This window comes from Quercus robur, chromosome 11 (assembly GCF_932294415.1).
Source record: "Quercus robur chromosome 11, dhQueRobu3.1, whole genome shotgun sequence".
In the NCBI taxonomy this organism is placed as follows: domain Eukaryota; kingdom Viridiplantae; phylum Streptophyta; class Magnoliopsida; order Fagales; family Fagaceae; genus Quercus; species Quercus robur.
In genome coordinates, this window is record NC_065544.1 from 12,001,434 (window position 1) to 12,028,197 (window position 26,764).

Here is a 26,764-nt window from a genome sequence, read left to right on the forward strand (position 1 = left end):
TTAACTTACTCGGGAGGTGTAATTGTCAAAACATAGTTTGATTTGAACTTAAGATGACGTTCTCATGACAAAAATATTACTTACTACCACTAATATTATTATTTTTTAGAATCTATTTAAAAGTTAGATTGATAATAAAGTATAATTATTTAATTATGTAATAAATATTCTAACATAGTTTGTTCGATTCTCTTGACAAAATATATTTATGTAGGTTCTTATTCATTGTGCAGAAAAGTATTTCTTATAATATTATAATTACAACAATCAAAAAAAAAAAAAAAAGATAGCTTTACCTATTATATAATTTATGAATTTTTTTACCTTCTTTATATATATCATCACTTGTCATACATTTTGAGGATTATGACTTAATATGTTTTAATATTTTCATTAAATATCCTTATACTAATAAGGATACAATATAAATTTACTTATATTTTTTTAGGATATCCAAGTATTAGTTCTCTTGTAGTGACTTGTGAATATCGATAATTTATAACCTATATAAAATTAAAATTTTTTGACTTCTGGTTGATCTCATGGTATGGTATTATATTACATAAACTTTTGAGATCTCAAAATTTTATAAATCATTATTCAGACATATATATTTTAATTGAATTTAAATTATGATGATGCACGAAAATCGTCAGTGAGTTGTTGGCTCCAAATCACGCTAATGGACACTTGTGGAACAAGAACACAAGGACCAAACTGAAGACACCGGTGTGGTACCAGCCAAAAACCCTCCAAATGTCAAGTTAGTGAATGAGAAATCTCTAAAAATTCTATAGTGAGAGAACTAGGGATTTTTTTTGCGCACCTGAGAAAAGAGGAGATCTGGTGCTTATATAGTGGCGAGTAGTGAACCAAGATCCCTTGAAAGTAGGGATTTTTCCATGTAGGGAAGATCTGGTATTAGGGTTTCTGAGATTTTAGGGTGTCTTTCCATACGAGGAAAATATGGGCGCCTAGTAGGGTTTTTGTGCATGATACGCAAGATGTTTCCATATATGAGTATGCGTGAGGATCAAGTAAGGCCACATAGGGTCTGTCGGTGTGCTTTCCGCCAATTAATGGTTTTCCGTCGGTTTGTGAGGGTGACGTGCCCATCAGCTTCATCGTTAGTTCGTCTTCAAGGTCATTGGTTTCCTAGGGAAACCGTCGGTTCTTGTGAGGCTGACGGTTCCATGGGACCCGTCAGCTTTTCCTGTCAGGTCTCGTCCGTTTTATGAGCTTTGATGTTTGTGCCAAAAACACCCCCCATCAAATTATATTCTACATTTAAGCTCTTCAACAGAATTTTGTTATGTCCTTAAATAGTAGAATGTATAATTCAATAGATAGATACAATCACAATAAAAGCCTAATAGTAGAATATATAGATTTCATGTACAACTTAGTTAGACATAAATAACAACCACAATAATCAAATTTCATATCTTTTTTTAAAAAAAGGATAAATCAAATTTTGCCAAACATCCCATCTTCTTTCTTTTCTTCTTCTTCACTCTCTTTTTTCTTTTTTCTTTTTTCGTTTTTTTCTTTTTTTTTTTCTTTTTTTTTTGAGGAGAATCAAACTTTCCCAACTAAAGTTTGGATAAGTAGGTGAGTATAAAAAAGTTTCAAAATGTTTTGGGGGTCATGGCCCCTTTCGTCTACACGTCATGCGCATGCCACTAGTCATTTCATTTGCAACAATGTTTTGACATTCACCCCTTTTTGGTTTGATGCGATTTTCCAAATTCATTGAATAACTGCACAAAATTCTTCATGTTTGGATTTACATTATGAGAGGAAAATAAAAACTTGAAATTAAGGCCATGAATTTGGGATGTTCAAAAAAATTAAATACTTAACTAAAGAATGACGCTATTCATCCAAGAAAAAGAAAAGAAAAGAAAAAGAGTTGGTGGATTAATCCAATATTGAAGAATGAAAGTTATTCAATTAATATGAAATTTAATATGTGTGTTAATTTGTAACAATCCAATGAGAGGATTGTCAATTAATTATACCAATGGATATCCCATGCGATATGTACGTTTATGCTATTAGTTTGTTCCAATAATTTTAATATGATGATAATAAATTAATAATTATTTTATTTATAATATATTTGATCAAGTTGTAATAGTATTTAATAAACATAAAATTCAACATATATGTGTGTTAAGGACAATGAAAATGAGTAATCCATTAATGTGATTTTGAATATATTAAACCAATAAAAAAATATTGAGTAAGGTAACAATATCCCAAAAAACAATTCACTTGTACTTGAACATGTTTATAGAGGATTAAACATTCCTTTGACGTAGGACTAATTTGAAATAAATGCATTTATCGATTAACACACAATAATGAATTAATAATTTGACATAAAATGCAATGATTGGATGATGTGGAAGGTTAAATGAAAAAAATATTTAAGAATTAATAAATGAACATAAAATGCAATGATTAGATGACGTGGAAGGCTAAATAAAGAAAATATTTAAGAAATGCACTATTTGGTAGAATGTTAGTTTTTACTTTAGAGCACTATAGCTAAGTTTCTTGCTCTTTTTTATATATAAAAATGAAATTCCAAATTGATCATAGCTACAAAGATTTATAAATCTAAATCATAGATACATATGGCATGATCATTGATCAAATGAAGCCCTACCTTTAAGAGAACAGAGGGACATGCACAGTACGTAAGACATTGGCATCTCTCTCTCTCTCTCTCTCTCTCTCTCTCTCTCAGGCTGCAGAATAACAAGATTGCCAATGAAACGAAGCCAAATTCAATGAGAAAACAATGATGTAGATAGTTACTTTCTGACATATATTATACAGCGCATGCATGCACACAGCGACTTCAAGAAGCTAAGACACATGACAATGCCATATGATGAGACAAAGTACAAGACTAATCATCTTTTTCTAATGTCATTTGGTAGTGTTTTCAAACAGTAATGTCTGTTTGAAGGCACACTTCAACATCTTGCAGGACATTAGTGACTAGACTGTGGTTAATTATGATTTTATTTTATGAATCCAACAATACTTACATTGTCACGGACATCAAATTTCAAATGACATAACAATTTGTATTTTTTTAAATCTACAGTATTGTGGGTTCCTATGAGCTCAAATGTTAAAATTTTATATCATCGAATAAAAGATTTGAAATTCAAATTCCATCATACTTAAAATCAATCGGTGTCTTAATATGATAAAAAATAATTATCATGGAGTGAACGTTATAGGCTAAAATTATATCATATCAAAAAAAAAAAATCTATAATTTTTAATCTGAATTATGAAATTAGTTTTCAAACAGAGAGGATCATTCATATCTTTCATGGTTGAAGTTTGTAGGGTATGAAGGATGAACCATTGAGATGGTCAGTTGATTATTGACATGCCATGCAACTTCATGCTCAAATATCAAGCTCCCCTGTGCCTAAAAGGAAGGAAATATTTTAGCAAAGATTATATTCCATCCACCAACTTCCCATCATACTAAAAAAGTTTCTGAAAGCATGATTAAGTCAAGATAGAGACACCTAAATTTTGATAATATTCTTTGCCTTTTCATCCCTCTATCTCAGAGGTCTTCATGTCTAGAAGAGGAGGTATGGTGGTTTGCTTTTGGCAATCAAAGCATCATTCTGTCTTTCACTTTATATTTTGAGTGAGTTTAACACTTTAAGAAACTTTTGTAACAAATACTCAACCGAACCAACCCCACAGCATGACACCAATATGACCTGACCTGACCTGACCCTCCCATTAAATACTGTAGCTTACAATTTACAAAACTCAAAGATTTAAATAAAAAAATGTCTAAATTAACAGAATTTTTACAATAAATTTCAATGCTATCTGACACATACTTGTTAATGATAGAGAATAAAATAGTATTAATAGTGAATTTATATTAGAACTAATAATATTTTGTCAGCTTGATAATTATGAAAAATGTTGTCGACCTAATTATGTTTATGTATCTTATTATTACTATTATTATTATTATTATTATTAAAAAAAAAAAAACCATTCTTGGAAAACATCAGCAGTCTAGTCATCAAGAAAAGAGATCAAAAGAACTGGTTGTCTCCCTTGATAAAAGTAATTAAAGTGTTTTTTATGGCTTTGCTTTACCAAAAGTGAACTTGTGACTTGTGATTACCATCAATCATATTCTGCAAGGAACGAGGATAACAGTGAATTTAGACTGCAAGTTTGGGCAAAATTAGATGGTATTCAAGACACATGGCTTGCATGCTGAGTATCAGAAATCACCAAACTTATTTTGATTGGGACTCCATACCATAATGGGATATACTGTGTGAAAAAGCAAGGCAAGTGAACATCACGATCATATCGAGCTGTTCACTAAAACCAACTTGGCCCTTTCTTGCTTTTAGTGATGAATCTTGGTATTTTTATTTTTATTTTTTCCGTTTTATTTTAACTTAATGCTGTGATTGGGGGAAGAATTTTGAAAATTTTGAGAATTTTCATGATGAAGGATTAAATTTACGGAGATTTCAATTTAATCAGTTTAGAATTTCATTATTTTTAAGGTAAATTACGCTACACCTTGAGATATGGCAAAATTCAATTCGTTACACTTAATTTTCAATAAATGACATCATTATTTTAAGTCTCAAAATAATTGACACTCGGCCTCCCTTAAACGTCCTCTTTAAAAAAAAAAAAAAAAAAAAAAAAAAAAAAAAAAACAAAATATTCTCAACAAAACAATTTCTTTACTTATTTCTTATTTAAACATTTTAAAAATAAATAGAAAGAACATTCATGTTTCTCATAAAACAGATCTATGTTATTGGTGGTAACGGGACCCATTCTTGTTGGCGGTATGGTGGGGATTAGGAGGGTGGAGGAGGATGGGTGAAGATATTTAGGGTTGTTTGAATACATGAACTTGTTTGTGACTATTTGGCGCATTGGTTTTTTTTTTTTTTTTTTTTTGAGGTTAAAAATCATCATCAACGGAAATTAGTTATTTATTTAACATAATTAATAAGGTTGTTAAGAAATCAACATCAAATTTGTATGAGTACATCTTAAAATTAAGAAATTAAAATATTATAATAAGTAAAATTTTTACGGTAATGAAGGTAACAATAACTCGGTGATAGTATCAGTATAGCATCATTATATTAGTTGTGGCAAAAGTAACGGCATGAAGGTGATGCTTGTAGCAACAATTTAGTAGATGATGGCGGTTGTAAAAATGGTGACAGTGTTAGTAAAGTGGTGCTAGCAGAGACAATCTAGTAGATGGTAGTGGTTGTAAAAGTGGTGACAATGGCAGTGATGGGGACCACGACAACTACAATTGTAGTGGTGGCAACATTGACAATAACAAAAATGGCAATGGTAAAGATAACAGTCATAGTGGAGAGGATAATAGTGACAACGATGGTGATGACGGTAATAATGTAGATTGTATGTGTTGGCAACTGCATTGACAATGAAGGTGACAATGGTGATGCCGTAGACGATCACTATTGATAAACTTGGTAAATTACACTTTACCTCATGGAATTTGAATTTAAGATTTGAATGCTTGAAAATCCTAAGTTCAGAATTCCACCTCCAAATTCTGATCTAAACACAACATTATTGTTAACCAAAAGAAAAAATAAAAAAATCAATTTTGAAAATTTCCAAATTACAACTTTGAATTAAATCCCATCTCGGAATTCCTCATGCAAACTTTCAGCCCTTTTTTCTTACTTTATTTTTTATTTTTTAGTGCTCACTGTTTTCTACTTCAGAATCAGGTTTAATTCAAAATAACATATATATATATATATATATATATAAGTTGCAAAGTCCAATATTTTTGGAAATCACAGTATTCATCCTTCCCTGTCACCACTAGGATTAACTTAACTCGGCTTTATCATCATGATATTTTTCACAGCCTTAACAGATATACTATCAACCTTTAAATCATACTCCGTCAGCTTAAAATCTAGCTTCATTCCACTCATTACTCATACAGTAATAAGTCTTCATCACATGCAATTAAGCAAATCAGATTACTCATCATGTTTTCACTTGCTAGGTGCCAAAGTCTAATAAAGGGCATTTACATATAGACAAGCAATGTAACACAAACAATCACCTTTTTCTTTTTGGCTGAATAGACAATTACCAATGTCACCCATACAAAATGGATTGTATTCAAACTCATATTCAGCAGGGGAAAAGGTGTCACATTTTGTTCACCAAGCAGTATCAAGATGTCTTAACCAAAAAGAACAGTATCAAGGTGCAAATCATATGATAGAACTATTCACATATCATGCTAGAGCCCAATCAGACTGCTTTCAGACAACTAGGCTTGCTAACCGCCCTGAATTTGGTCAAGAAACTTTGAGATAATACACTGGAAGCAACACAGTCCCCCTTTCCACTATAGATAACAGAAATACCCATCCATCTTTCTTAAGGATGAAATGAAAGGATTTGCCATATTGCTTAGAGTTTAGAATTAGAAGTTTTGAACACTAATAACAATAGTTTCCGGGCTCACTAGCAAAGAACTACCTTATACTGAATGTGGAAGTCGAAGAGCATGACAGAGGATATTGGAAAGATATTTCAGCCATTTACAACCATTTCAATTTGACAACATCATGCGGCCCTTGCAAGAATAACTCAGTTGACAAGGGCAAGATCATTACTCTTTTGCTGCTGGTTACCTTCACAGCTGTCTCTTAGCACCAGTATATGGCATTGGCTTGTGACTTAGAACAGAAAGGCCCTATGTTGGCATTGTCATCGCTGTGTCATCCATATCAAAGGCAATATAGTGCTTTGCATGTTTGAGGGGAAGCAGTTTTCAGAAACATAGTTTCACCACCAGCACTTAATACTGATATTATCGTTTCACAATAAGTTCAAGGCCAGTGCATGTAAAACAGTCCTTCATGAGATCCAAGCCATGTCCCTAAACCATAACTCTGCTGATATAAATACTCTTTATAGCTTTTCCTTTCATCCCCCACTCTCATTGGTCCTACACAGGAGTTGAATACAGTTAGTCTATAAATTGGATATATATAAAATATATATCAAGCATTATTACCTATATAACATATCCATATAAACTGTAAAAAAATATATATATAAATAATAGAACGAGAGATGGAAGAATCCTGATACTTTCAGCTCTATGCCAGCACACAGTTGAGAGGACTGAATCAGAGAATTTATCCTCGAAAAGCAATTCACCAGACTTGATACTCCAGAGCCGCAAGTTGCAGTCCTCTCCACCTAATAGAAAAACAATGTCAGAAAAGCTTGAATTTTCTGAGACTCACAAAACTAAATGCAAGCACTCAAAATATATTTACCTGACATAACAAATTTCTCAGATGGATCAACTCCAAGCTGTATACGTGTATGGGAATTAACATGCCCTTCATAAGATTGTACAGCGCCTCTCTGTATTAGCCGATGATCATATAGTTTTACCTGGAAAAGAATAAAAGAACAGGCATGAAAATCTCTCTCTGATGCAAGAAAATCAGAGAAATGCGAAGTGTTTGGGCTGTTTGAAGTTGATTAGAGAACTATGAAAGGCTTTCAACTCTGCAAGAGACTTACTTTTGTCGTCAGCCCTAACAGATTCTGTTACAGCAAAGTTAATACTAACACCTATACTAACTGCCTGATCAGTAGCTGCAGCTATCCTAACTACTAATCAGCTACAATATTAACTAAGATGTAGTATTCTTCTTGTCACATATTAGGATTACAATCTCAAGTAATATAATCATACAAGTACCGGACAAGCTGCATTGCTGCTGCTGCACCTTGACTTAAATGACGTTGCTGACTTAGCTAAAGTAGTTAGCTAAGTAATAAACTGCTCTCTCTCTCTCTCTCTCTCTATTTTTGGTTGGGCCAACCATAACACAAGGTTTAAACTGAGTGTAAAAATCATTTCAAGGACTAGAAGATCAACATTATTTTAAGCTGGCAGCTGGAACAACAATGTGTGTTAGAAAGTAAGATTTACTTACCGCACCATGAAGACAAAATCAAGGGGTTGTTTGGGATTGACCTATTTTCCAATTTTGTAAATGCCATTATTTATATGAGGTCCACTGTGCTAGTTATTGATCCAAGTGAATGAGAAAGAAGAGACTTTTTGGGATTTTGTGTTGTGGATGTTGATGCTTGGAGTCGAACCACGTTAATAACTTAATATATTCCATCATTTCTTTTTAATCTTCTATTTATTTTCCATAATACTTTTGCAGTTTAACAATGTGCTTCATCAAAAGACATGAGACTAATAGAGATAATCCAACTTACTTCAGAAAGGAGGGTTGCAATAGGTTGACAGCCAACATAAAATTTAGTTACTCTATAATGAATAGATCCACTTCAAAAAGGGTTTAAAAAATGATGCAATTTCTATGCTCATTATATATTTTATGAGGAGAAGGAAAAGGCAATAGGCAAATGGATTAGTTTAGAAAACAGCAATGGCATCTAGCAGTGTATAATCATTTCACAGAATAACCAATGTCACTTGTAATTACTGAAAAAAGGGTATAGTGTGAAAATGGCACAGGAACCAGAACAGAGATCTGGAGAACATATTCATCCTTCCATTACTGAAAACGAATCCCTCTGTCCATTACAGCATTTGAATAAGTCCTCCCAAGGGGAGGGAGGAGGGCATGGGGGCAGAGGGAGGGAATGGTTGTCTCTAGAATTTTGGAAAAAAAGAACAGCTCTCTGTTTAATACCAACCTTCAATACACCCCCCCCCCCCCCCGGCGGCCCCTTTCCCCCGGTTTCTTTAAGTTCTTTCTCAAATCTATTGCGGGTATTCTTTTAAAACGGGGGAAATTAGTAGTTTTGGCCATACATAACACAGAATAGCAAAAAGATACATGTGGCCAAACCAATGAATTGAAAAAGGATTTATGGTGATGATCACAATGAGCTGGGATCAAAGCTTAGTTGAGTTGAGTTACACTCGGAGATTAGTAGTATCCATTTCATATATCCGCACTTTAATTGACATCATGATGTACATGCATCACGCGCTTGAATACTGGTACTCTAATAAGATAAGACCAATTCAAAATTTATTTTTACATTCCATGCAGGAAAATGTTAAGTAAATAAGGGCTTGTTTGGATCACCATGATTTTGAGTGATATCACTCAGTTTTCATCACTGAGTTTCCAAAACGCATGGGTCCCACCGAAAAAATCTTGTTTGGCTGGGTTTTTGGGTGATGTTTCCATCACTCAAAACTCAAAAATTTGAGTGATGGATGATGGAAACTGAAAACAGAATTTTGGTGTTTTCAGTTTCTAAAATATGAGTTATGATGGCAAAAGGTGAGTTATGTGATTGAGTTATGTGACCAAACAAGAATTTTGGAGTTTTTGAGGTAGAGTGAGGTTTGGGTTATGACTTATGAGTTATAGGTTTTGAGTTTGAGTTCTTAGTTATGAGTATTGAGTTATGAAAACTGAGTCATGGCCAAACCAAACAAGCCCTAAGTATCCCAAAAAGAGTTAACATGGAAGTGAACACTAACCGATCCATCCATGGAGCTTGCCAAGAAATAGTTGTCATCGAATTGAAGTGATACCAAACTAGAGTTCCAAAAACAGAGAGAGAATCATAAACACAGTAAAAAATGTTAAAACTGAAGAAACAAAATTCGATTAGAGCTGTAGCACACTAACCAAGAAATAGATGAAGGCATTTTAACAGTACATGACAGATATATGTTTCCAGAAAGCTGCACAACAAGAGATCGAAATATATTATCCAACTTTTTATGTAAAAAGGAGCTTCAAACAAGGCACTCTGGGTAACAGTTCATATGAGTATAGAATTTTCAGGAAAAAAAAATTTCAGAACAGATGAAAAATAAAGAATGAAAAAGTATGCATAAACCTAACAATCACATAATACAAAATCAATGCATTTCCCAAAGTTTTTTCCAGTTAGCTCCTCATCAATCTGAATGACAAAAATTAAACTACAAATATAGAGAAGAAGAACTTGTTGTCTCAAGTCAGAGTATGAAAAGTTGTGATAACATCACATATTTCAGTGTGCTTTAAGACTGAAAAAATGGTCTAGTTACAGAGTAGAGGTCTTAGTAAAATCAATAACATTTCACCATAATAAATACACACACCAAAATAGCAATTTGCCATCTTAAACTATGATATCAGTTGCAATGGCCCGCCTAAACTTCAAATTTATGCAATCAACTCCTAAACTATAGAGTTAATTGTAATGTCCCCCTACCATTAAAATTTCTTCAATTTCCATTATAATTAACTTTAAAATTCATGTATTTATAACATTACCACAAGACATGTGCTTATCAAATTATCACTAGGCACAAGCCATGTGCTCACTTTTCTTTTACTTTTCTGTGATAACGTAATAAACATGTAAAACTTAAGGTTATATGTGACAGAAACAAAAATTTAAAAGTGGAGACATGAACTAATCACATAGTTTAGGGTGAAAAAGAGTAAATCACTGGTGATAGAGTTTCCAGCTCTCAAAATGCTAACATAAAAGTACACACGTAAAAATGAAATTAGTTCCTAGAAGAAACTCATACTTTAAACCATTGTCTACTAGAGTCTCCAACAGTTTTATCCAAGGGTGAGCAAGGTATTCTATGTCTAATAAATCTAGCAGAACTGCTTTCCCGTTTGTCACGAACATCCACTGTCACAATTGCCCCATTCCTTAGTCCGCATAAAATAGAATTTCCCTACAACAAACAAACAAAATAGATCAAATTAAAGAATATCCCCATAAAAAGAAAATTAATTTTTTCAAAAAAATGAAAAGAAAATTTCTACCTCATTGTCACTCACTATATTTTATTTTATCATAAAATCTAATATCTATAACCAAAAGGAAATATTAATATTCACTTATATATGTCATAAAATATAATATTTATAACCAAAAGGAAATATTAATATTCACTTATATATATTACACCATATTAATGTCACAGTTGAATTCTGTTGAACCTTTTATGTGATATCCAAGATTCTGTGGATTATATAGATTGCATTATGAGTGTCGTGTAGGCATGTGTTGAGTCCCATATCGGGTGCTTACTAGGATGAGATCAATTTGGATCATACAAGTGATTCAGGTTATATATAAGCAATTATGGGGAGCCCCAAATGTGTATAGTTCTTAAGAGGTATGACACAAATGCGACTAGCACTTGTATTATAACAAATGGTATCAAAGTCAATCAGATATTGCCATATGACTTTTGAATTGGAGCACTATATGGGCCCTTAAAAGAAAGTCAAGGCTTTGAATAGGGAAGATTATGATATCCTGAATGCGAGTGTGTGTTGTGCAGATGTGTACTGAGTCCTACATCATGAGTATACTAAGTCGATCTAGGCTATATAACCAATTAAGAGTTCTAGTTATGGCTGATGTTTTGAACTATAGAGTAAATAAGATTAACACTTACCAAGTTATCACAATTGAACCTTGATCTCCTACCCCCCCCCCCCCCCCAAATGGCAGTCCCTTTCGTTTTAAAATCAAGTTGGTTTTTGAAACATTACTTCTAGGTTACATTGTCTAAGAACCTAGAACTTACTCCTTAGACATTTAATTTTCCACTAAGCAAACACGAGAACTCACTCTCACACAAACATAAATACTTACACACATATCTAGGCTATATAAGAGATTACGATGAGCTCCAGTTGTGACTAGTCTTTTGGGGTATAGCACAAATGTGATTAGCACTTATATGACATTTGAACCTTGACCTCTCTTCTCTGGTTTAACAATCGGGTCAGTTTTTAAAACGTTACTTCTAGGTTATATTATCTAAGAACCCAGAATTTGTTCCTTTAACATATATCTCGCCACTAAGCAAATATGTCAACTCACTCACTCATAAATAGATACATACATTAATATTTGTTAAATTGTAGGAGAGCATTTCTTTGGCTAGAATGTTGCACTATTAAAAAATTAAAAATTAAAAATAAATGTGAAGTCAGTTGTGATGCAACATATGATTGTAAAAGTAAGGAAAATGAAAGGAGAAACAGAAAAACCCTAGGCTTCACCACATGGAGCTGTTTGAAAGCCCAGGCTTCGCCACCAAAGGCTACTTGGAATCACCACTAAGTTAGAGAGAAAAATCTCAATTTTAGATTATTGAACATATGGTGCAGACACCAAGATGCAACAAGATTAGCACTAATTTAAATTTCAAATTTTGATATTTCATTGATAAATTTTATTTTAATTGAAGATTTTGCAGGATTATGTTTTTTTTTTTTTTGAACTATTTTCCTTATTGATGTGCTCATTGAAGGCTTATTTAAAAAGGCTTTAATAAACATGCAAGGCGGACCTTGATGAATGAAGTTTTGTATTGAAAATTTTCCAATTGCTGGATGATGAATCCTAGCCACTTGGGTGCTGATTCCTAAGTTTTTCTGCTTGAAACTGATTATAAGCAAACCTAAGTGTTGATTCTTAGGTCTATCCTTTATATTTCATTCAATTTCCATTTTTATCTTCATTTTCGATACTGTCTGGCATCAACATATGTGTATGATGTACTCAAAGAAATCAAACGCCTATCCAATGAACCTCAAATGATTCATACATTACCGAATGAACAATTTGTTGTGCGAAAACATCACTTTTACTACGACACACCCATGATGCCATTCCGGTTTCCAAATCCACTAGAGCAGCTCCCAAATTAGTACCTGTAACAACCAACCCCTATTAGTTCCTGTAACAACACCCGCCTCCCCAAAAATAAAAAGATACCAATTTGTATTACATGACATGAAAATGAATTATTACATAACAAGTTGAATCAATTGCTACTGCATAGAAGGAAATAAAACAAAATATTTATAATTAGATGTCAAGAGTTTGACCTAATAATATAATCTAATATATAAAATCAGAAGCTGAAAAAATGTTCAATTTTGAAAAGCCCTAGAGAGTCTAACATTACACCAAGTGGCATATCTAACTTTTCACAAATTTGTAGTTCTATGACTACAAGATTTTATTCCTCCACAGTCCTACAACTAAAGAATTTTATTTTGTTCCATTAAATTTGCACAATTCTAGAGTCCTACAATTAAAAGACTTCTATTCTTACGTATTTTTTTCTTGCTGTTATATTCCCTAAATTTCATGTTTAAGCATTCCAAGATGCCGAGATTTATAACCCTGATCTCAAAATCCCCTTCTTCATAACAAATCTACAAATTAGCAGAGAAAGTCTTTGCAAGTACCATTGAACTAAAATTTCAACATAAGGTAACGAAAAACAGGTATATTTCTTTCTAATATAAGGGTACTATGTGAAATGAAATTCAATATCTTAGCCTTGCGTTGATGATAAATCAAAGTTATCTTACATTCTCATATCTAGGATTGCATATTTAGTGTGCTCTCAAGAAATTACATTCTTTCAACATGCTTTTCCATAACCATCTGTTTGTATAATTCTTAAAACTTTAGAACATGGTTGCTAATTCCCAGCTGGTCATTGCTGGAAATAAAACACTGATTAGAAGAAGCTAAAATTCAGGATGTGTAAATTTGGCATTGGCAGATCCTTGACTCTGAAATATTCAGAGATATAAAAAATGGATGTAGTTGGATACAATATGAAATACAGCAGTAAAAAATTTCAACACTGTAGGTCTTGCAGATCTTCATTTTCTTAAAAATGAGGGGGTGATATGATGATGATTAATGGTTATTATTTAAAGAGTTGTTTTGATGGTTGTAACCTTGATTTAATAAAGTTCCAAAAAAAAAAAAAATCTAATTTTCTTCATTCATTTAATCTTCATTTTCTTATTTAAAGATTCATGTTATACCTAGAGAATAATAATTTAGAAAATAAATTATAATTGGATAGGATATTATCTCAAATTTAGCATTTGGTTTCATGAACGATGTCTTTGGAGTAAAAATTCATATTATTGTTATACCATTGCATTTTTCTTTCCACTATGATTTTTCTCTCTTTTTAATATTTTCTATCTTTGACTCATTTTATGGTTTGAGTAGGTTTTTTTTTTTGATAAGAAAGATATATATTAAAAGCTACCTCATGAAAACACAAGGCAGAACAGAGAATACAGATAAGGAAACAAACAAAAAGAGAGAAGAAAAAGAAAAAAAAGAAGAAAACAAACGGAGACAACAAAGAGCAAATTAATTACAGAGAAGAGAACAAAGGAACATAGGGATAGAATCACTAGAGGTGAGTCCCCAAGCCCTAGACCAATCAAAAAGAGAGCCACTAAAGTAAGCGAGCAACTGGTCATCAGACTTGTCCCTATCCTCAAAAGTACGCCAATTACGCTCCCTCCAAATACACCACATTAGGCACAACGGAGCTAGATTCCAAACGCCAGAAGAGTGCTTTCCAAACCAATTCCACCAACTGAAAAGCATATCTACAACCGATCTTGGTAAGACCCAAGAAATCCCAAAGGATCTAAAAACCAAGCTCCACAACAGATAAGCTTTGTCACAATGGAGAAGCAAATGATTCGCCGACTCCCCATTACAACGGCACAAAATGCACCAATCAACAAAATCGAATCCTCTACACCGCAAAATATCCCCTGTAAGAATCTTCTCCCAAGCCGCAGTCCAAACAAAGAAGGAGGCATGAGTAGGAGCCTTAGCCTTCCAAATACCTTTCCAAGGAAAGGTAATAGGCAGGGAGCTTCGGAGCTTATTGTAGAAAGAGCGGATGTCAAAAACCCCTTTCTTCGACAATTTCCAAATCATGTGGTCTCCTTGCTCAGATTGAGGTAAGTTAGAACCCAAGGTTTGAAGGAAATCATCCACCACACCCGTCTCCCAATCATTTGGATTTCTAAGTAAAAGAACCTTCCAACTTCTCCGAGCCTCGGTCCCCAAACGTTCAAGAGATGAGGCCATCGAAGCCTCTCTATTAGAAGCAATCCCGTACACTACCAGGAAAGATAGATGGAGTGGTGAGTCCCCACACCACTGGTCCGTCCAAAGCTTCACTCTATCCCCCACCCCTACCTTAAACCGGATGTGTTTGCTAAACACCTCCCAACCTTTTTGGATACTTCTCCATAAACCACACCCATGAACACCCCTACCCAATTTGGAAGACCAACCCCCCCACTCTTCCCCAAACTTCAGAGCCACCACCCTCCTCCAAAGACGAGTCTCCTCAACCCCAAACCGCCATAGCCATTTTCCTAGTAAAGCTTTGTTAAACGTAGTTAACTTCCTTATTCCCAAACCACCATTAGCCTTAGGAGCACACACCTTATCCCACCCCACCAAATGAAGCTTGGAATCACCCCACAAGAAGTCCCTCTGAATCTTCTCAATCTTATTAGCCACATGCGAAGGGATGGTAAAAAGGGATAAATAGTAAGTAGGAAGGTTGGAAAGCATACTCTTAATCAGTGTCAGTCTACCACCTTTTGACAAATACAACTTCTTCCACCCGGCCAACTTCTGACTAATTTTTTCCAATATAGGATTCCAAATATTAGGTTAATCTTTGTGATTCCTTTTTTTAAAATTATAAATTGGTGATTTTCATGATTCGTTGCTAATGAACTAATTTTTAATATCTAAAAATGTGTTTGTTGCTTTACTCTAACAATCAAATTGGTTTACTTATCCTTAACATTATTGGTTTTTTAAAAATATATATATTGATCATGCTCTCCAAGAAATTTGAGATGTATTTACAAATTAAACATTTTGAATAAATGACTCAATCATAATGACAGTATTGATACCCAACTTTTTATTTTCAGATTTTCTCTTATTTTACTCCATATACCTAGATTTGAATGGTTACAAAATATTAGGGGAATAGAACTCAAGATATAAAAAAGTAAGTTGATTCTTATACCTATATTATTTAAACTTTTTATGTTCATATTGAATATTTTCATGTTTTTCTAATTAGTTATAGAATCTATTGAGAGCATCATATAAATTGAGAATATTATATAAATGAGGAGTCTTTGTTTCAAGCTATATGTGCTGATGTGAGAGGATAAGATCTATGATTCTAAGTCCATGAAATATTACCTAATGAGCTGGCATGCAAGAAAATTTCAATAATAATATTGTTATGTTGTGTCTTTAATTTATAGCAAATAAAAAGAATTAATTTATACAACCTATTTTTTATTTTTATTCTTTTACTATACCAAAAATGTTTAATGAAATGGACACTACAGTTCTTTTGCACTATTTGGGTACAAGGCTAGTATATTTATGCACAAGAAAAACACAAGAATCTGAAAAACCACTATAGCTTGAAGTATATGAACTTAGGTCCAAGAAGAAGAGAATGCGAAGCTAAATTTAGAATTAATCTCTCATTGAGAGAGAGAGAGAGAGAGAGAGAGAGAGAGAGACTTGCCAATCACTGCTCGACTCCTATTAAAATTGTAATCAGCAGTCCAGATGGTGCAATTGAAAGTAGCGACCTCATGTATTCTTTGACTTATGCTTGAAATACTTGAATTGAGATCTAACGGTTCAATGAGCTTAACAATATAGAGAGATCCACCAGATGTCTCTGATCCCAAAGTACTTGTACTGTTTTCCAATGTCAAGGCATTGCAAATGCAAAAACTGATTTCCCATTTCAGAAATATAATGAAGATTGTTTCACCAAGAATATAATAGGGATCATGAGCATGGAAGGTATGCCAAAAGTGAACTTCACCACATAAACTATACAAGCTGTGAATCAAGAACATACATAGTTGAAAATCCAATAGCAGGCTCCACAAAAGATCTGGTTGCATGAATTCCATATGGACTACATAACTGTCCATTGCTCCAAAAGATGCCTTTAAACCATTTCATAAAGGATTATAAAAAGAGAACCACTTATTTCTTCCTACAAGCTCAACTAAGATAGCAATATAAGAAGCAACATGAAAAAAGAGTATCAAAATTTGAGATTATGAAAGGATACATTGCATCCTGGACATTTGAACCATCATCCATTGAGGGAGAGTGCTTTTCAAAAATTTTTATACAAGATATGTTTGATGGCATTTGTAATAAAGATCCTGCAGGTCTCCAGATATGCCCAGGAGTTCTACCACACTCTGCTTGGTCTTCTTTAACTTTCGGCCACACTTGATCTGGCATGCATTTTACCCCGTAATCAAATTGTTGTACTTTTCCAACTTCAACAAAACTGCGAGAGGACCAAACTTCATATGCAATAACTTGTAATAGACCCATTTTGTATAAACATTATATAAAGGTTTATAATTAAAAAATGCCAAAACAAGTTTGCAGCGCTATACAGAAAAGTGGTAATTATATCATTGTAACACTCGAGAATTAATATGTTTCCTTTTCTAAAAGTGAGCTATACTTAAATCAAAACTGGAATGCTTGTTTTGCAGAAGCACAAACTGTAACTTAGAACGCAGGAAAATACAAATTTCCAGTGTAAAAGGGAAAGGGCAGATGACAAACATAAAAACAGAGACACGTCAGAAGCCTGGAGTACCACAGTCAAGGTATCAGAAATATGGTGGGGTAAAAATGCCAAGCACACAATCCCACAATGAAGCATAACAAAGAAACTACTGGATATCAAGGCCATTGGTGGAAAATGTCACGTAGAACCATAAAAAGGCAGAGAAGTACAAAAGATATGTCAAGGCTCCATTCCCTCTACAGACAGAGAACCTTGAAAAAGAGACATTAGGATGTTTGGAGAGCATGTCAATGGTAATATCAGCACCATGAAAATATCATTCTGTGTATTATGACTTCTTTTGTTTTTTGCAATGTTTTATCATGGTTCTACAAACATCAATGAAATAAGGAAAACTTTCCTATCAATGAAATAAGGAAAACTTTCCTTAGTGTAAGTCAACATAAAAGAAACACTTGATAATACAATAAAACCTTCCATAAAAACTATCTAATAGTATAGATATCATTTTTGAACCTAACCTTGGATGAGGGAAGGGGCAAGAAAAACAAAGTCCCTTCAACTCCTTACCGTATATTATTTAAACACCACATCACAGACCCATCTAAAATGAACTAGCTGTGTCTGCTTTAGGTCCCAAATCAGAACTCAGTATCTATCACATGATAACACTAAACAAAATGCTTACATAGCTAATAGCTAGGACATTACAAGATATAAAATATTATAAGCTGCATTTAGCATATAAAATTTCTTAAAATTGGAAACAACATTTCCCTCCACTTTTTTCAGGGCAATTAAAAATCACTGTTCATATGCTATTCACAAATCTACTAAAATCCCCCAAACTAAAATCACTTCAATTTTTTCCTTCCTCATGGTACAAGTAGTTACCTGAAAAACAGTTTATATGCCCTACTCAAGTCATTACATTCAGTTATTTTAAAAAGAATGTTTCATTTTCTAATGCTGCCAACATAAAATAGTGCATGATTTTTTCAAATAAATATTCCATTTCTAGAATCTTAGAACCCAGAGGCCAGAAATTATTATTATATTGACCATAGCTTACTGCAAAACCTTGACTCTTAAGGAATGTTCCAAAGATCTTGCATTATAGAATGAGCACACAGGCACAAGTGCACCACACTACAATTCCATTATACCTCAAGGAGCCATGTACACCGCCTGCTAATAAAACATCCATTTCAGTTTGACCCTCGAGTGTCTGTACATCAATGCGTATCTGTTCCAAAGCACCATTCACAATCTTATCTGTTCCACCATACTTCCAAACCTGTAAAGTAAAAAAAAAAAAAAAAATAAATTAAAAAAATAAATAAAAGTTTGAAACGATTTACTGAAACACGCTGCTGCAACCTTAGAACAATGATAATACTATGAGTCATGACTCATGAAGACATCATTAATACATCGCCTAAAAATAGTGATGTGCAATGAAACCTGGCATTCCGTCACCTCTGGCATTATCCATTGTTGGCAATCACACCAACCAAGCTACTTTACTCCAGTAACCACAAACATACTTTGAAACCTGAAACTTAGCCCTTGATATGACAGCAACGACGAATCCAGTCGCCATTGCCACCACCAATTGTGTCACAGCAGTCAAGCCTCTACTGTGACTGCTACTGCACCAGGAAACACCTCTGAGACCATCAGAACACCACAAACTGATTGGATTCCACCTAAAACTGCCAGAATGTCACTCTAGGGTAATGATTTGACCTACTATGGCTTAATCAGTTCATATGTTGCATGGACACAGTTAAAATGGCCAAGTACCTGTACCCGTACCTGTACCTGTGCAACTTAGGTGTTTATTAGTTTATTTGAACTCTTGGTTTGGACTTTACACAACATTTTATAGGTGTCATTGCACTTCTTTGCTATTTATTACTGCCTTTAAATTAATTTTAGATATGTTTTCAAGAAATTTATTGTTGTTACTTAATTTTAAAACTAAATTAAACGTATTATGTCCAAAAATATTTAAAATATGCCTAAAAAACATATTAATTAATTCATTAATTGTTGTACCCCAGACATGTCATACCCCTATTTTGTCAAGAAATGTCATACCCCCGTACCTATACCTATAATCATGCAACTTAAATCAGTCGCTAGAGCCATTTCTTCAGTCAATATCTATCAGTGCCACTGCCAATTCCCCATTCACATCATTTTTGTATGTGGTATGTATTGCTACTTTGAGTGTGCGATTGGGTATTCTGTGATATGTTTGTTGTTTTGCTATATAATAGATTGACTCCCTGCAACCCAATCGAAGTGAATTGGTTGTTAAATGGTTTGGGATAATGTATGTTTGTTTTTCTTTTAAAAAAAAAACTTGGTGAATTTGTGGTAAATTAGTAATGTGAGTAGTCATTGGTTGGCTGGGTTGAATTTAATGGTGTTCAATTTGCCCATTGGTGTCAGTTTGTTCAATTTCTAATATTTCTCATTGGCTCATACATTATCTGTTTGGTTTATTTTGTTTGTTTTTGGTTGTGTTGCTACATAATCAAAGGACAATATACAAATTGTCTTCTCATATGCTCTCAATTACCTCAATTTGTCTCAAAGGAAGTAATTTTGTGCAGTGGGCTCTATTGGATTATCATACAAATAATATGTGTGTGTGCTAGGATATATTAATTAACCATAAAATACAGTTCCCAATCCCATTGCTTAACAACAAAATGAAATCTTATGGGTAATTTTCAGAGCCAACAACAGTAAAACACATTCAGAGATCCAAATTCTTCATGTGTAATCTCAGAGGATGCAAAGGAAAAAGAAAAAATGGAAGTGATGTTTGTTTTTTGTCAGCTAAACTCTCCCAACTCTTTATGGTTTGTGATGCCACACATTCCTGTTTGGTTAACTTGCAACTTCTAACACAATTTGTTATGTATTAGTTGGTGATAATGTGAAGATTTTAACTTCACTGAACCAATGGAAGAGTTTAATCACCACAACATACATCACTTGTAACTCAAATATGGGCCCAAAAGGGCAAAGTCAAATTCAGTTCATGAGACATCATATCTAATCTGTTTTGACAAGACAAAAATAACACTCTTGCTATCTAGTACAAAGATGATTCCACAGAAGCTGTAAACTTAAGCCCAGGCCCAGCAAGCACAATATTAAATAAAGCAGAACTTCTTTTACTCAAAACTAGAGTTCAAAACCAGGGCCAAAGCAAATACACTGCATAGTTTACATATGCTACAAATCCACAAAAGTAACTTTACAAATCTTCACAAAAGCCTAATATGCTTTGTGCTTCAATAGTTTCCTATAGTGAAATAAAAATAAAAAAAGAATGTGACAGCAGGCTACACAATGAGGTAGCCTTCCCTTTGCAAATCCCTCACTTCCCAAGGGTTGAGCCTAAGAACCCCCCTGTTCCCCCAGGGCCATGGGAAGAGATACCACCTCCCTACTAGGGTAAGTGGTGATTAAGCCTGTTCCAAAATACATATTTCTAATGTAAAATCTTTAAGAGCTTAAAGAAAACATACTTATAAATAAATAAATAAATAAAAATAAAAATAAAAGCTTAAAGAAAATAGGAAAGAAGGAAAAAAATCACTGATCTAAATGTCAGTAAAGTAAACTCATTAATCTTTATCAAGTGATACAATCATATTGGATTATCAAATCAATTTATATAAATGTGCATGTAATTGGCATTTGGCAATGGCCTATACTTAGATGTGCATATGTTACTCAAGATTCCAACAACTTTCACATTTAACTATTAACATGCAGTTGGTACATTGCCAATGGTGAAAAAAGTACCACTTATTACCCAAAGAAAAAAAATTCAGAAAAGGATTTTAACTTGAACATCCTGAGTTGATAGATGAGAATTAAAGCTGGAAAAGCAATAACTTCACAAATTAAAAGCCTATCTTCAATCAACATACCACAGGTTGTGATACTTGTATCCTTTGGATTTCCTCCTTGAAGTTACACTTTCCTTTACTGAACGGAATAACGTTACCATATAACTCCCTAACCTGAAGCAGCTTAGAAGCTCTTAATCCAGTTCTACATAAATTCAATGCCTGAGATAAAATGAGTCAGAGCAAGTCAAGAATTTTTTTTCCAAAATTCAAGAAAGAACTACAATCAAGAGCAAAAGAGAGAGAAAAAACAATGGCAACCAGTGGCTGCTGCAAATTTGGACAGCTTCAGATGCAAATTTCATTTCTTGTGTATAAATATAAAACATTTTTCATGAATAAACGTTTTTAAAGCAAGCAGTACTATTTATAAACAGAAAATACTATATAAAAATATAATCTTCTCAATAAAACTGACCTACAATAAAGAAGAACATACTCTATTTGATTTTTTGTGATGATGTGGAACCTCACCAAGGCAGGGCCCTTTGGACCCACCCCTGGGAAGTAAACCATAGATACACAATCCCACCCACTAGAACCGTATATTAGGTAATCCAAGGAAACAACTAGTCCGGATTGAACCCAAGACGTTTGGATCTATAGCTCATCCCAAGCCTCCAAGCACTAGGCTGCACCTTGACAGGTACAAGAAAAACATACTCTGTAACAAAGATGAGCAACTTGAATACTTATCATGAAAAAGTACAATCTCTTTTTCAATTCTTTTTTTTGTGGGGGTGGGGGGTTGTGGGGGGTGCTATGGTTCAAAGGCCCATACATGTGCATGCTATAAAACTGGATTAAGCTGCATTTCTCCAAACAAATTGATTCCCAAGAACAAAAATGTCAAGTGTTTTTGTTTTCAAGTTATAATCTAACCCTCAACTTGACAGCAAACACATCCAACATAACATGACAAGGGAGATGGCGAAAATTCATAATCGAGTTAGATTTTTTAATATGAATTTCTGTCATATACGCACCTAGATCTCCAGGTATATCTGAATTTAAGGTTTTAACTGAACTAGTTTGGATTAAATGTCTTTCAGAAAAAATTATGATGTAACTACACGTGTAGTTTGATTATCTCATGTTTTAATAGTACTGCTACTGGCTTTATGATTTTTTGATTCTCTTCCTCTGTTTACGCCTATTAGGCTATGTAGAACTTGGTTTTTGTGTTCGATCTGGTTTATGAGCCGACCTGAGCCGACTTGGAAGCATTACAATTTTAAATGAAAAATTTTCTGAGGCTTAGTCCATAGAGCAATCAATTTTGGCCCTTTTTTTAAATCCGCTTTTTGGGATATATATATATATATATATATAATGTTGCTTCAAATAAGGTTAGATGTATTGAGAAACTAAATTGCCACCTCTATATTTTTCTACTTGATATAGTGAAATCACTGCAACTCTATGGATGTCGGCACATTGCCGCACCACGTATATCTTTTTCCTTTGCACATTTTTCACTCTATTTTCTTTCTCTCACAGATCTAGGAATAGTTTAAATTCCTAACAACGTCGAGCCAGCACTTGCTTATCCATATCTGAGTCCCATCAGCCTATGGTGATCAATCAGAAACAAAGGGAGGGAAGAATAATCCAAAATTTGAGGACTTATATAAGGCAGATGATATTCCTGATCTGCTCTGTTGTGGCATACCCAGCATTCTGTGCCATAATTATTTCCTTTGATCTATTTAATATATTGCAATGACAAGAATAACATGCTACAGAACTACCTGGGCAGTGGCCATCCTCATAAGTGTAGCAAATCCTAGATAAATGGGAGAGGATTGACAACATAAATCAAGGCAGTAATCACTTGTTTTAGACTTTCTCGTTCCTCCTCCAAAACTCCTCACAATCATTACAGTCAGTAACAAAGTTTTTTTCCTTAAATTTATAGGTGCACACATAATACAGCATTCCTTCTTTTATGCATCGTATCTTGTCAGTTTTGATCATCTGCAATCTCTCCTCAGATACCATCCACGTCCAACTAGATGCTTTCAGTTATTTAATAAAGTTGTCCTCCTACTTCTGAACTTGTCACACAAGACCAGTAGGAACCTCTCCTCACCATACACTCTCAGTTCAAAATCAGTATCATCGAACTATAAAGTTTTTATGCAGTTTATATTTCTGGAAACTTCAATAAGTTTGCAACTTATTCCAGTAAAAATATTTTATGTCAATATCATACGTAAGCAATCAATTCAACCTCACACTAAGTCGCCCCCAGTAAGTCAAAGTTTCTTCAGCCTTGAATTATGAGGTTACTCCCTTAGATTCCAAAAACTCAGCCTTAACTATTTCCATAAATCATTAGTATTATTCCAGATGGAATCACTATGTTCATCCAAGTTTAAATTTCCATTGATAAAAAAAAATTAGATATGCCCTAATTTTATACTGAACAATTTAATAAGTCTCATTGTTTGTAAGGGACTAAACTACTCTACTTTAATGTGTCTATACGTCACATATTTACCTCCCAAATAAAGAACATGCCTCAAAGTATGCCATCCATTCCCACTAATCAGATTGTTTCTAAACCACCAAAATTAAAACTTGCACCATCAATGTGATGACACCACAAGCATCAAACCAATCAAACAAGTGCAAGATTTTAGCTAAAGAACACTGAAAAACTTGGGAAATCAAACACATCATTTGAGATACAAGACATTCTTAGCATAACCCATCAAACATAAGCGCACATAGAACTTTTCTAAGACAAAGACCCTATACACCATCACCGAAAATTATTCAATACACCACGAGCAATGCTCCCTCGTCTCACATGAATGGTGGGTCTCACAATGAATTTAACATACATGTAAAAAAAAAATCAATTTTTTAGTATATAAATGTAACAAATCAAATGTTTAGACATGCCATCTTTACAAAGTCAAATTTTTAGACACACCACCCTCACAAAATTAAAATTTTAGTTTGTTCATGTAAAAAAATAGAATACATACCCTTGTGGACTTTGGAGTTGGTTCTTGTGCAGTAGCTACAGAAGAAGAACGAGAAGAGCCGGGTATTGGACCTTTAATAGGGAAGTAACGGTTCTTCTCCTTATCATAATAAAACCCAGGAAGATCTGCCATATTTGTATTACAATCATCATCATTAACTAAAATCAAAAACAAAAACGAAAAAAAAAAAAAAAACGAAACCCAGAATCTAAAACAACCCAGAAAATAAAAAAGGAAGCAGAATAATTGAAATTATAAATGTAAGCCCAACAAAGTAAAAGGAAATTGAAGAAGAAGGAAGAGTACCTTGTGGCATGGCTTCAGAGAAACTGGGTGTCTGTACTGTATTGTGTTGTTGTTTTAGGGTAAGAATGGTAAAGAGCGGTGGAGGTGTGTGAAGAGAAAAACGGTCAAAACCTGCGGGTGCTGCTGAGGCGGTGGAACCAAAACTAAACAAATGGATTAATTGAAGGGACTCTCGTTCTCAACTCTTCTTATTAGGGGTATCATCAAATTAACCCCTTCGATTGGGTTAGGCTTGGGTTGATAAATTTTTTTAACTTATTTGACTTAAACCAACCTAGCATGTATGTATTCATCAAAAAACCTAGCATGTATGTAACTTCTTTTTTTGTTTTGGTATTTTGAGTTTTTTTTTTTTTTTTTATAACTGAATTGGTTTTGATGAATTTGAAAATTTAGAATATAATTTAAGAATGTAATAGGAAATGTAATATATTATTGAAAAAAAATATTTGAATAATTGATAAAAACCTAATTTTTACATTACATAAAATATGTATTTATAATCCACCGATCTATGTGAGCTGGATTAGGTTGTTTCTACAGAAGTGATGGACTGGATTGGGATTTCTCAAGCCAATATTGTCAAGTGGAGTTGAAAAAAATTTCCAACTCTACTCATGTATACATGTACTTCATATTAGCAGCTTGAAGTTAGCTCTATTTGGGTTGGGGTTTTTTGTTTTTTATTTTACCAATTGTACGTTTTCAATTTTATCAAAAATAATTAAATAAATAAAAATACACGGTTTCAAATTAACTCACTTTTAAATGAGTTATTTTTTATATTTGCAATTTCTTTTTTCTTTTCTTTTTCTTTGGTTAGAAGGCAGATATATTAACAACAAAGAAACTTACAAACTTGCCACAAAGGCCAAAGTAGTGGCTATCCACCTATAAGAGTATAGCCCATTCACATCAGATATAAGAAGCCTATCTAAATCAATAGAGGGGGAAAATTCAAAAATAACAAAATCCTCCCTCATACAGCAGCCTTGCTTGGCCAAAAGATTAGCACACCTATTTACTTCCCTATACACATGAGCTACCCGAACCTGTGTGAATCTTGCTAAGAGGGATCTACAATCAAAAAACAATGGAGAAACTTTAATATTAGTGCCGTTAGTATTTTTTAACATCTCCACAATCACTTTAGCATCAAGCTCCACTTCTAAACATCCAATTCCCAACTGAATAGCAAGATTTAAACCATCTCTCAGTACCCATAATTCAGCCATCACACTTGTTGTATGCCCAATAGACCTCGAATACCCCCCTAATCCATTTCCCTTCACTGTCTCGGATCAACCCTCCCCCACCTGCCGTACTTGGGTTCCCCAATGAAGCTCCATCAATGTTGAGCTTGTACCAACCCGGAAGAGGTTTAGACCATTTAATAGGAATAGCAATCCTTGGAGTTGCTTGCTTAACCTTACTGACACAAAAATGAAACTCCTTAGCTTGACTTAAACACATCTTGTCAAGTGCTGGATTTGGAACAAAATTTTCAAACACAACAAAGTTTCTATTTTTCCACAAGGACCAAACAATATAAAGGAATATCGTGCACCAAGGAATACAACCTTTATGTAGCACCACACTCAAACAGTTGGCTTTTAATCAAGCCTCAAGACCATTATCAAAGGAAGTGACGTGAGTTGGAGGAACCTCCAATTTTCGCCACAGATCACAAGCATAAACACAATCACGAACCATATGAATAATAGACTCATTTTGTTCTCTACATATCGGGCACAACTTATCACAATTGATACCTTTTCCCGCTAACACTTCCTTAACTGGGACACTACCATGCAAACACAACCAAAATAAATTTATAATTTTTGGTAAAATGTCCAATTTCCAAATCCACTGCCCACTAAATTGTAAGGCAATTTCTCCACCTTGGTTTGCAAGTCGGTAAGCTGAATTTGTAGTGAATTCTCCATTCTTGGAGAACTTCCACATCACTGTGT

General features: G+C 33.8%; 1 protein-coding gene across 1 annotated transcript; it reads right to left on the reverse strand.

Moving 5' to 3' along the window:
- Nucleotides 1–6,190: 6,190 nt before the first annotated feature.
- LOC126705518 (uncharacterized) lies at nucleotides 6,191–25,025 on the reverse strand. Its single transcript, XM_050404568.1, has 13 exons — nucleotides 24,792–25,025; nucleotides 24,486–24,610; nucleotides 21,511–21,651; nucleotides 18,718–18,848; nucleotides 17,072–17,299; nucleotides 16,508–16,686; nucleotides 12,709–12,809; nucleotides 10,655–10,810; nucleotides 9,756–9,811; nucleotides 9,605–9,662; nucleotides 7,392–7,512; nucleotides 7,201–7,311; nucleotides 6,191–7,054 (listed from the first exon to the last, which is right to left on the reverse strand). The coding sequence occupies exons 1-13, from the start codon at nucleotides 24,799–24,801 to the stop codon at nucleotides 6,936–6,938; spliced, it is 1,536 nt and encodes a 511-aa protein (XP_050260525.1). The 5' UTR covers nucleotides 24,802–25,025; the 3' UTR covers nucleotides 6,191–6,935.
- Between the last annotated feature and the right edge of the window lie 1,739 nt (nucleotides 25,026–26,764).

Coding starts and splice junctions, on each gene's coding strand:
- LOC126705518 (XM_050404568.1), bottom strand. Junction 9,663..9,755: donor ATGCCTTCATCTATTTCTTG/GTTAGTGTGCTA, acceptor TTGGAACTCTAG/TTTGGTATCACTTCAATTCG. Junction 7,513..9,604: donor CAAGCTCCATGGATGGATCG/GTTAGTGTTCAC, acceptor ATTCTTTTCCAG/GTAAAACTATATGATCATCG.